This window comes from Chelmon rostratus, chromosome 12 (genome assembly GCF_017976325.1).
Source record: "Chelmon rostratus isolate fCheRos1 chromosome 12, fCheRos1.pri, whole genome shotgun sequence".
Lineage (NCBI taxonomy): Eukaryota > Metazoa > Chordata > Actinopteri > Chaetodontiformes > Chaetodontidae > Chelmon > Chelmon rostratus.
In genome coordinates, this window is record NC_055669.1 from 8,026,133 (window position 1) to 8,038,482 (window position 12,350).

The following is a 12,350-nucleotide window of genomic DNA, read 5'->3' on the forward strand; positions in this document are numbered from 1 at the left end:
CTCTGTCATGACTTCTCGACAACACCGTTAGTTCTGTTTGAAGGTGGCTGTTAACTCAGCTGTGCAGGATTCCCCCCCCCCCCTCCGCCACCGGGTCGGCAGCATCAGTGAGGAGCTTATCAAGTTTGATCCTAGAGGCTCCTCTCTGTGACCAGCAGACAGGAGAATTTAAGGACAGTGGAGGCGATACAAACAGGAAATTGAATAATATGATCAAATACAGTGAAGAGAGACAAAAGACAAGTTGTTTAAAAATGGATGAGTGTCTCTATTAAGTTGAAGCGCAGTAAATTATGTATCACAAGAGGAAGTGGTAGGTTGAAGTGACAGTGAAAGGCGTGAGCATAGTTCTGTCATTTTAATTATTTATTAGGAACGCATTTAAAGGTGACAGTAATTGATGGTATTTGACTGTGGATGGAGCAGAGGGACCTCTAAGCCGATCACTGTAAAATCTGTTGATGTTCTCTCCTGCTGCAGCCTCCTCTTCGTTTTAGGTAGAGCTGCAGCAGCGGATCTACAAGACAGACAGCCATAGAAAGCTCCAGCAGCTTGTCCCTATAAAGGTCTCCCCTATTTTTATTTGCAAGGTGGATTGAAATCCTGCTTGTATGAAGTTTAAACCGTGCCAGCAGTCATGCATTCAGAACCAACTAAACGCCCTCAGACTGGTTTTCCTTCAGCTTATTGAGAAAATTTAAAAAAACTAGACCACTGATAAAATCAGGAGAAGCAGCCAGGTTGAGACGTCTGTTCTTGTTTCGAGTGAGTGGATTCGTCAGCACCGTTACGTCAGAGAGAGTCAGTTCCAGCACAGCCGCCTCCCACCGGCACTGTCATCTCTGGTTCATGAGGGCCTGGTACTCCCTCTGGTGGGCGAACAGTCGCAGGAACACCTTGTACTTCCTCTCATAGAAGCTGGAAAAAGCATGAAATGCAGAAAAGTATTACAGAAATTTGATGCACAGTTCTGTGTACCTTAGTTGTCATTGCAATAAAACATGGAGACTTCATACAACATGAAGTTCTCTCACAAATAATTCAACAGGAAAATACATCACTCTTTATCTCTAAGGGCCGTTTTGCACATTTAAAAGCAATTCAATTTTTCTTGATTGAGCATCATATATATTTGATGCATTTACGCTACTATTCCACAGACTATGACAGCAACCATGACGTTCAAAAAGTGTAAAAAAAAAGAAAGAACGCTCTTTCTCTCACCTCTGGAGTTCATGGTCGGGCTGAACAACTCTCCCCACTTTAGCCATTTTCTCCATCGCCTCCTAAAACAAAAAGTGCAAAGACAAATATCACTCAATAAATCATGTTGTGCACGTTCAGTTTCATGCTAGCCATGACCCAGTTATGGCATTAACACAAGCCAACTGCAGCGGTTTCAGTGTGGTTGAGTTTATGACTAATGCAGTGCAGGGCCTCTCTGCTGTCTAAACCTACAAAATCCAGCCAGTTGACTGAGTGCAGCTCAGAGGATCAGACGTAACAACTGCCTGCTGCAGTTACGGCTGAAAATGGGTTGACAGGTGCAGCCTAGTCCAAACAATAATGTCTTATTTTTAGTATATCTGGCTTAAAGGCTTGCCATTCTCATGTGCTGCGAACTCTGGTACTGAGACACCAAAGGAGGAGAGCTTGACCTGGCAAAAGATTAATCCTCGCTTTATATCTGACATGCATTGTGCACAAATCTTCTCTGTGCCTGAAGCAAGCCGAGCCATGCGTTTTATACTTTGTTTTGTAGTTCCACCCAGCAGATGGAGGCATTGGGTCAGTGATTATGAGATCTGTGCTGCGTGCACATGGCTTGACATATAAAGTTTTTGAGGTCAATTTTATTGGACTACAAATTGAGAAAATTAGATTGCAAACTGCTAAATGCATTGCAAAATAAACACGCTTTTTGAAAAGGGGAACAACACAGATTATAGCCACGAAGTTCAGTTTACTCATCACGAGGAGCGCTACTCAGCCTGCGGAAATATTTGTATGATGTCCTCTGTGCCTATGGTCAGAGATTTCTTGACTTAAAAAAAAATCTGCTATTTTGGATTTTGCTTGAGACTTGAGGGGCCTGCATTAGTAACTGCGTGTGTGGTTTGAAAGAAATGGGCATTTACAAAGCAGAGTGACTAAAGATGCTATTCAGTTAGGAAATGTAGGATGGAGTGTATTTGAAGCTTTCAGGAACACTGAATCTCTACTACATGTACAACAGATTCCCAAATTAGTTATCACTTAACAGTACACAATGAGACAACTACATGGTTTTGAGTGACTTTGTGTGATGTTTTTGGAAGAAAAAAAACTCTAGTCCAAATTTCCATAACATTGAATCCCTGCAGTGGCCCATGTGCTGTGGGCAATAGTTTCATTCGCATATGAATGAACACACTAAAACTAAAACTCTAAAACTTATTAAAAACGTGTGTTTGAAAGAACACAAGGATACTTTTAACTGAAAAAGCACTGCATAAAGCCTTTTCTGCCAGCTCCCATCAACTTTATGACCTTAGTTTCCATGCGTCTTTGTGTCACTCCACCTGTATGCTGCTGTAGTCCTGTGACGCACATGCACCCAGGACTGCTGCTCCTATTAACACAGCCTCCATCTGGTCAGGCAACACCACGGGCAATCCTGAAGGGGACACACTGTTTAACAATAGTTTTCATAATAATGTGTACGGTTTATTAGAAATTGTAGAGAATCTAAAGTTTTAGCGCTAAGATTATTTAACATTTTTGGATGAAATGTCTATTTAGCTAAATTGTCATTCACAATATCAAAACTGACACTGTCCCTTGCTAGTATCTGATACCTGTAGCGTTGGCGTGAATCTGTACAAACAGGGCATTTTTGCTCAAACCGCCACACAGGAAGAGGGTTCTGATGTCATGTCCTGCTTCTTTCATGGCCTCCAGAATGTGAAGCGTACCAAGCTGAAACCAAAGAAGAAGACACAAGAGGAATCAGGTTACAAGTAAACAAAGGCAACCTTCCTTCATACTGTTAAGGTACTAGGATATCAGACTGAGCCTCAGAGGAGTCATCTGAAACTTTGAAACAAACCAAACAACCCAATGGACTCACAGCGAGGGCTTGTACCGTGGCCAAATAGAGCAGGGCCAAGTCATCCAAGGTTTGGGAGAGTGAAAGTCCGATAACCTGCAAAACCATAATGAGTAACTCGTGCAAAAATGTCTCAGTGCTGTATGGTCAGAGTCACCAAAGGGGCAGTGAAAGCAAATATGTCGCTGATGGACCTATTATCTGAAATCACAAATGAGTCAGTCAAAAACAACATTCACCAGTTCTCTGCTCCCTGCTTCCTGAAACCACAGATATGACCTTGAAACTGTAGTTAGCCTAATGGACACACTTTCATTCGAAGCACCAAGGTTATACTTTGCACTGACTAAATGAATATAAACTGCCGTCACTGCAATATTACAAAAATGAAAGGTGATACTTGCAAACCAAGAAAAATCTAACTCTAATATACTGTTAAGCAGTGAGAATAGACCCAGAGCCTGACTGCGTATAGCATATGGTATAGTTAGCTTGTATTTATTTACCAAAATGCTAGGCTGTAACTAAACTGGACCACTTAATAATACTTTAACATTATAGGACCACTTCACCTCTGTAGGTCTGTGTAGGAAAATAAACTCAAAACCAAACATTTATCAATAATAGATTATGTCATAAGTCATGTGAGGAATAGACTTCTGTTCCCTCACCATGCCCTTCAAGGTGGGGTCAGCCAGGGGGGACCTGTTCCCGTGGAAGTCCGGCCACATGTGCAGACTGGAGCCCAGCAGGTCCACGGCAGAATGAGAGTCAGCCATTACACTCAGGTGGCTGTTCAGGTAGCTGTAGATGTTCTCGCCAGTGAAGGGAAGTCTGGGAAAAGTAACAGTAAGTAAATGAAGAATTGAGTCTGATGAAAGAATATAAAAGTTGTTGTTGTATGCACACAGACAATCCGTTTAGAAAATGCTACAGACCATTTTGACAAGAACAGCACAGGTGTTACTACTACCATGTTAGAGTCAGAAGCGGAAAGAAAAAAATGACTTTATTAGTAACTGCCACAGAATAGTTGAGCTGCATAAAACGCACAACCTTACTATGCATCTAATCTTGCCAAAGCTCACTTAATTTTACTAATCGCCAGCTGAACAGGGATAACAGCTGTGCTAGAACGGTTTGGGAGGTGCAGCACTGAATGCATCAGCTGACCTCTGCCGGGCCTGTTCCTGGAGCTGGGCGTAGGCAGCATGGCCCTTCACCATGTGGTCGATCTGAGAGAGGAGAGACAGAGCAACACGGTTTAACAGAGAGAACGACACATGACACAGCTGATGACAAAAAGGCTTGTGCAGCTGCAACTGCTGATGATTTTCATATAATTAATGAGTTATGATTGGTTAAACATTTCAACAATAAAATGTCAAGAATTTAGTTTAAAATGATGTTAGAAAATATGTTATTCTGTCAAACCAGCTATAAAAAATAACAGGCATTCAGTTTACAAGGACGTGAAACAGAAAAGCATCAGATCACCTGAACGTCACATTTGAGACTTCAGAAACAAGGAAGTCTGTTCATTGTTTATAACCCCTCAATTATTTTTATTTAAACTATTATTTATTTCTCTGCTACTGAAAAAACTGAAAGTACTGTGTTGAAATGATTGTGTTACTGTGGCTCATCTCTTGGGCCACGTGTCTGACGAGACTCAGCTGTATTATATTAACTATATATAATCTGCACATTACTATTGCTACTTTTTCATCAGATCGCCATTGAAATAAATTCATTTAAAAATGCGCTACTAGAGCCTGACAGCGGACCCACCAGCCTTCCTGTTGCACTCTGTCCTCCCTCGTTGAGCCACATGCCAGGCACCATGGCAGACAGGCAGGGCCCCCACACTCCAGGCACAAACAGAGGCCGCTCGCTGATCTGACGCACACAAAGGCGACAAATCAAATGGTTTAGTTAAGGTTGCATATCACACTAACAAGGATCTACAAAGAGATGCGTATAGAATCAGAAATACTTTGCATGTTTTAGATTGCAATGATCCAGTGTTGTTTTAGTCATGCTGTGACGTTCTGACGTGTGTCAGAAAGGTCATCATGGAGTTCAAACCATATCTGTGTGTAAACATGAAATGCTCACAGCCATGTGACAGGTTGATGTCCCACAGATCATTGCCATGCGTGAGGTGATTGGCTGGTCCTCACAGGGCAAGTGAAAGCCTTTTACATCTGCACCGATCACGCCTGGAAAGAGCACAATTACAGATTTGAGTCATAATTTATCAACATCAGAATTTCTATTTTGCAGGGGGGGGGGGCTACATGTGTGAGCCACGTCAAGGACTAATCACAATGATTTGCAGATCAAAAGATTTGAATCCGTTTGATGTGGTTTTCTAACCTTCACGTGATGTTCAGCAGTGACACTAACTGCTGGAATAATGTTTGTCAAGCTGGTTTGAGTTTAAGGTGGAAGGTTCATCGGTGCACGGGGGCAGGGGGTGTACATCACTGTGACATGCATGACAACTAAAAGTACAGAGCATTTTAACCTCTGACTGATGCCAACAATGTGCGATAGGCAGAGGTCACAGCCCAAGGTCAGAGGGCAGAGTTCACGAGCGGTTTATCTCCAAGAACAAAACCAGATGGTTAGGATTTCTGAACCAGAGGAAAGATCTACTGCTGCTCTGAAACAAAGAAAGTGCTCACAGATACAGTATGCAGCACTATTAATAAGCAACTGTTCACACAGACACACATTTGTGGTATGCAATTTAATGCTTTTCCCAGAATATTAAAGCTGGGAGAGGTTTGTTGGGTTCTAATAGGCATATCAGTTACCAGTTACTGTACATCATCCCTCGCTTACACCACTACTGCTGTTTGCTATAGAACAAGGCATTTTTGACTGTTTCTATAGCTAAACGACCTTTTTGGGTTTGGGTCTTAACTGCAAAGTTAAGTAATGCACTGAGAAAAAAAAAGATATATTTGACAGAAGAAGACTGGTTCAATAAACAGGTTCAGGGTGGAATACCGAGGCCTCCAGCATGAGCATCAATGAGAGAAGCACCAACTGCAGTTCCTGGGTCCAAACCCATATCTGCTGCTGCCTCCTGGGTGAGACCGTCTCCCAACGGGCTCCCTGGAGGACACGTCACACTGCCTGGATGGCAGAAAACAGCACAGCTTAAATAATAGATGAGGTGCGTGAAAAGACCATAACATGAGTGCTCTTGGAAGTTTCTTGGCAATATTTTCTGAAGTCTTATAATATACAATCAATTTAGAGCTTGTTTGCTCATTTCTTTTACCTATTTTGGAAAAGTTGTTTTCCAGGAGATCCTCCAGTCCAATACTAGACCAAAAAGTAGCATCCCATCCTTCTGGAGGGCAATATGTCCATTTACACACCAGAGTACATAAAGACCTGTAAAACATCACAGAACAGTACTGTAACAAGTCTCCTGATATATTAGGAACATACACTAAGTACAGCGTGAGGTCACATTAACAGTATCTGAAGGCCACAGTATCAAAAACTGTCTGTGATAAGAGGCACATTTCTTGGAATTACCCCTGCTACAGAGGACAAGCCTTTCTTTAAAACAGACATTCAATACAAGGATAATGTATCACAGTCACAATGACCGTCATCCAACAAAGCTCACCGTGTCAAAGAGCCTGTTGCCTTCCAAGACAGGAAGTCTGGAAGGTCGAAAAAGTGAGCAGCTTTGTTCCAGCAGACTTCTTTTAGATTCTGATGAAAAGACAAGAGAAGTGTGTGCTGATGATCAGTAAGTAACAACATGTGCACATACTGACAGACCCTGACAGCAAACCACTTTCAGGGATCTCTAACGAGATTTGAAGCTTCCACAATCCATCAGATACCTCCCAAGAAAGAGGTGTGTGGGGCTGAAAGACTTAAACAACACGAGGCACATGCTGACCAGCCAATGCAGAGAGCGACAATAAAACATATAGAGATCAGTGGTCCTGTGGTGACCTTGCTCACCTCTCACCTCTTTGAGCCAGAGCAGCTTAGGGGGTTGCATCTCTGGTGACATGACCCCGCCCACCCTGCTCAGGACCCTGTGGCCGGTGTTTGTTATCCGAGCGGCCTGCTCTTCAGCACGATGGTCCATCCACATCACCACGTTCCTTTGTCTGTCACCTGTGAAAGCCAGATAAAAATAAAATGTAACTAATAATATGCCAGAAAGCTGATACTGCAAGGACTGAATATCCAAGGTGTAATTCTAAGATTAAATCGGCCTAATAGGAGAAGATAAACAAAACTGTTGTGATGGATATGTAATATCTCACAGCATATAATCAGACATTTAACCTGAGTATCTAGGCCTCAGCCCCGGTGTCCACCTTGCTTAACTGCAAAAAAAAAACATTAATCCCAACCATCTCCGGGGGTTCTGCTCTGTAGCTGGCCCTCACCTCTGAACTGGTTGTGGAGGAGGGGTTTTTGCCTTCAGGGATCAATAAAGTATCTCATTATATTAGACTAAAGCAACCTGTCCAAGCAAAAACTCAACTGAAAGGTGCGATGGAAAAATACTACGAAATATCACTTTCTTCAAATTTTTTCACAAACATAATTACTTCTATCCATAACGTGCAGTAAGGTGTACATAAATGATGCTCAGAAGCAAAAAGTGATGTGTGAGGTTCAATGGCCAGATTATAGAGGAAATAAATGTTTGACTTACCATCCTGACTGACTGGCACAGGCTGGAAGCTTTGGTCCAAAACCACTAGAGAGCAAGTGGCGTCAAAGCCGATCCCGCGTACCTGACTCCTGTCCACACTTTGGGTAACTCTCTGGAACGGATATAAAATGCAGTCTGAAAAATCACATTGGGTCAGTGCTTTTACACATTAGTAACATCTGTGTTGTGATTATGAGAGGGTGTGTGTGAATACATGAGCAGACTGCATCATAGTTCAACATAAAATGTGTGCAACAGTGACATGATCACAACAACTGGACCCTTATTTATTTTCAATAATGAACAACATGTTTGACTGACACAGATGCATGTTTTTGTCCTCTTAGCCAGTAATTTCCAGCCAGCAGAAAAATAAACACCCAAACTGAATTGTGATGCTAATGTTTAGCTGAAATAGTTAGCTAAAAGTATCGCAGAAATAGTTGAAAGAGCAAAATTTACTTAAAAATAGCTGAAATAATTAGCTTAAAGTAATAGTAGTAGTAGTAGTAGTAGCAGTTGGAATATTAGTTAAATGTAATGAGAGGGTTTGGGTTAGGGTTCAAAATGTAATTAGCGAGTACAAGTAATTAGTTAAAATAAACAGTTAAAACAGTTAGCATTAGCTAGCTAGAAGTAAAGGATAAACAGTTGAAATATTAGCTAGACATAGCTTATGGATATACAATTGATATAATTAGCCAAAATGATTTGTAAAAAAATGTAATATTAGCTAAATGTATTAAACAAGCAGTTGAAAAAAAACTTAGATATAAAAAAAAAAACAGACAAACAATTGAATTATTAGCTAACAGTCAGGTTAATGGAAAAAACAGTTGAAGTAGTCAGCTAAAAGTAATGGGTGAAAAGTTGAAATAGCTAGTTAAGAGTAATGGATAAACAGTTTAACTATTAGCTAAAAGTAACGGCTAAATGTTTGAAGGGTCCTGCATCTGCTATTCCCTACTGGCATTAGTGTCAGTTCAAACCTGACCAAACCAACCTAAACAGTGACAATTCAATTATTTGGGAAAAAAAATAAAAAATAATGCAACAATATCCACTTCTGTGTTGTGTAACTTGTAACTTAGCTAACAGCTTCTTTAAAGTCATTAGAAATAAAGACAGTTGGAAGATGTGGAGCGGGGTCTGTGGTGGGTTTTATCTGACTGGACTGCGGTGGTATGCTCAGAAAAGGGGACCACCCACTGCTCTGAGGTCAGCTTACCTTGACGAGTGTGCAGCATTTCTCCCAGATCTCAGTGGAGGACTGAACGTAATGGTCAGCTTGTGGCTCCCAGATGCTGATGGGCTCCTCTGCAGTGCTCTTCAGCAGACCCGCCCTGGTCACCAGCGCCGCCCTGACGCTGGCGGTGCCCACGTCCACTCCAACATAGTAGACCTCTGCCATGAGGAGAGCAGCTGAATGTGGGGGGAGCAGAGGGTCCAGAGGTTGATTATTAACCAGGTTACACTGTCTGTGTCAACATTTAATAGACTGTTTCCAGATACACGTAAGTTAATACAGATATTAGCACATATATATATTTGCTTATGATTGATGATTTCTTTTCTGTGTCTTTTGAGACACTCAAACCGTCCTCAAGTGAGCATGATAACACAACAGTGCAGCAACGGGAAAGATAAAAGATTTTCCGCCAATGATTTGCATCTGAAATGCACACAACAGACATTATCAAACATAGAGGACATTTGTAAATCTGCTAGAACAATATCGCTGAACTTACCAGCAGATCAAAATCCTATTTCAGGGCAGTAAACATCACTTCAGAGTTTCTGTTAAGCGTACTTTGAGCTGGATACGGTGGTTGCGACGGAACGCGAAAGCGGCCAAAAAGGGCAAAGCCGAATATTCCTGTTGAACCGTATAAATCTTGAAACAAGACAAGACGGCACCCGGAATATGTTATTTTAAACTCTCGCTCTGTATTTTCTTCCTTATCTTCATTTTGAAGCCCATTAGGTCATGGAAACATCAATGTAACACAAAAATAACCTGTCCTTCATAGAGAGTACATTACTTTGAGACATGGGAGTATTCAGAAACTTTAATGGCCAGCTCAAAGGGTCCTGGGGTTTATATGACGTTTTTTAAACGAGCAAAGTGGGATCTAGGGTCCCAAAAGCCACATTTTTATTGTGTACTGACATGTGCATGATTATAGGAATTTTTAATACTAAATAACAACAGGAACTAAGACAGGTTGTGCTTCATTTATCTAATCTAGCCTGTCTTGTAGAGTGTCCCTGTGTGAAAATCATTTATTATAGAGTTTATATTATTCCCTTGTAATGTATATTGCTAAATAAAACTCTGTTCAATTACAATTGTGTTGCCACAAACTGACACACACACAGGGCAACAATAAGTATAATTCCAGCAATGATTTTCTAGGAAAGTACTAACTCATCTGATTAATATATAGAACCCTGTTTTGTTTGCATCTTGTCTTCTCGAGGTAAAACAATGTAAACAAAATCATGAAGGATAATGCAGCATGTGAGAATGGTAAAACTCAAACAGAAGAAATTAAAACTAGTCAGACAAGGCCTCAGGATTAACCAGTAGTGACAACTCTGTTCCATATAAGGGTTACAGTAAGTCACGCCGCTATCTGGCGTGCCGGGGTCTGGAACTGGCAAAACTAAACAGTATGCAGCCATCGTTAAGTACGGCTCTGCTGTTTCTGCACTACAGCCAAAACGTCTCCTGTGACAAAGGTCTATGAAATATGGAACTACATGAGTTCAGACAGTTTACATGAATTACTGACCATTCTTGTGTGAGCTGAATAGAATTTACTGTAATAGATAATCATCTGTTTTTGTAGTGTACTGCCAGGGCTGAACAATAGCCTGTCTGAGACAATAACCTGCCATCAAAAACATCTGACATGTCAAACTTTCTAGTCTGCGTCCCACCTTGTCTCTTTGCTCTATTGTGTTCTCTTGTTAGAGGGGATCAACAGCTGTCTACAGGAAGTGGGGCTGGCTGTGACCAGCATGTTTGGACCAAGAATGATCAGCAGAGATGGAGTACAGAGAAAAACCGAGCAGCAGGACAGGAAGAGACAGATGGTCTTCAACAAACACTGTACAGACAGTGTTTGAAATCTCATCTGTCTCTCTCTCACTGCTTCTTGTGTACGTGTGTGTCTGTGTGTGTGTGTGTCCCTCTGGTCAGTGGCTGAAGGTAATCAAAACTTTGCTCTGTTGATACAAATACACATGCAAATAGTCTTTCTCTGCGTTTTGCTCTCATGAAAGGCGGGAGATTCCATGGACCCTGGACTGTCCCACCTCTGTGCAACAAAAGCAGGCCTGTTGGGAGGCAGGCAGGACCAGCTCCTGATGAGAAAACTTCATGCAGTGGAAACAGCTGGCCCGGGCAGGGAGGAGGAAAGCACTGTTATCTAAAAGCGACCCCGTCAGGCCAGCAGAGGGGAAAAGCTGACAGGGAAACAGGAAGCATGGCCCGGGCACAGCGGTAGTTTGATAGGAAAATACTACTCGGTGGGGTTTAACACAGGTGTGCAGAGAGAGACTAAGGTGACTGGGAATGTTATTGGTACATTGGAAGCTGTTCAGAAAGAAAAAAATACGGCAAAATCTGAGGCCTTGTTTGCCTTCATTACCATGGTGGTATTAGACACATATGTTTCTAAGGCATCCCAGCGCTGGATTTCCACTTCAGGGTGTCAAATACTTCCAAATGGGTGTTGCACAGCCGTGTTGTGAGGACAACATGTCATCTCAAGAGTGTTGACCTCAGGCAGCTCTGGTTCTCCCAGGCTGTCTGGGGCTGTTAACTTATTTATAGTTGGCTTGAGGAGAACATGTTGAATAATACAACGGGGGAGGCCAGACAGACTGGACTGCAGCTGTACAGAGCCTTCAGTCACGGCTGCAGCTTCACATTTACCTACGAGGCCTAGGAGCAATGAAGCACAGAACATAATGAATATATTTCCTGCACAGGAAGGTTATCATCCAACATGCACACAAAGCAAAGATCAGGTGGCTAAATGATAAGCATGAATGGCCTGTGTGTTGTAGGGCTATAGCTATATCATCATACATTTACTTTGATAACAGTAAATGCAATGACCTTTTTAATTCATCAGTGCATTATATTTACTTCCATGTGTTACATGATCCAGGTGTTTGCTCAGTTCTGATGTTTGTCCATATTACAGATAAAACCAGTTTAGTATAGTACATGTACTGTATGTATGTACCTATATATGCACGGTAAAATAACAAATAGAGAAAATATATGATAGATATATAGAAAAGATGTAGGTGCAAATTACAATTAGAATATATAATAAGAAATGACAAAACAAACATCTACAATAATTGGTTGTTGAAGCTTTGATTATACAAGATTTGAACAGTATATTAGGATCTGCAATGTAATATAAATTCATAATGTCAAGTTATTTAGATTCAGTTTGTTTAGCTCTGTAAATCAGTTCTAATTAACTGTACTGCTGACAGCACCAAATATACCACTACTTGATACACACAGCT

The 12,350-nt window shown here is 41.4% G+C and overlaps 1 protein-coding gene across 1 annotated transcript; it reads right to left on the minus strand.

Moving 5' to 3' along the window:
• Positions 1–391: 391 nt before the first annotated feature.
• Positions 392–9,632, minus strand: fggy (FGGY carbohydrate kinase domain containing). The gene is made up of 16 exons (XM_041949440.1): positions 9,545–9,632; positions 9,025–9,218; positions 7,797–7,908; positions 7,095–7,246; positions 6,741–6,829; positions 6,384–6,499; positions 6,107–6,235; positions 5,207–5,310; positions 4,880–4,987; positions 4,262–4,323; positions 3,760–3,922; positions 3,110–3,184; positions 2,838–2,958; positions 2,562–2,656; positions 1,225–1,286; positions 392–918 (listed from the first exon to the last, which is right to left on the minus strand). The coding sequence occupies exons 2-16, from the start codon at positions 9,205–9,207 to the stop codon at positions 837–839; spliced, it is 1,653 nt and encodes a 550-aa protein (XP_041805374.1). The 5' UTR covers positions 9,208–9,218; positions 9,545–9,632; the 3' UTR covers positions 392–836.
• Between the last annotated feature and the right edge of the window lie 2,718 nt (positions 9,633–12,350).

What these genes read in the sequence shown, in the direction of transcription:
- fggy (XM_041949440.1), bottom strand. Translation starts at nt 9,207, where the DNA reads ATGGCAGAGGTCTACTATGTTGGAGTGGACGTGGGCACCGCCAGCGTC. An exon ending in GCAACAGGCTCTTTGACACG is followed by an intron (nt 6,500 to 6,740) that starts GTGAGCTTTGTT and finishes GATGTTTTACAG; the next exon opens with GTCTTTATGTACTCTGGTGT. An exon ending in CAGGAACAGGCCCGGCAGAG is followed by an intron (nt 3,923 to 4,261) that starts GTCAGCTGATGC and finishes TACTTTTCCCAG; the next exon opens with ACTTCCCTTCACTGGCGAGA.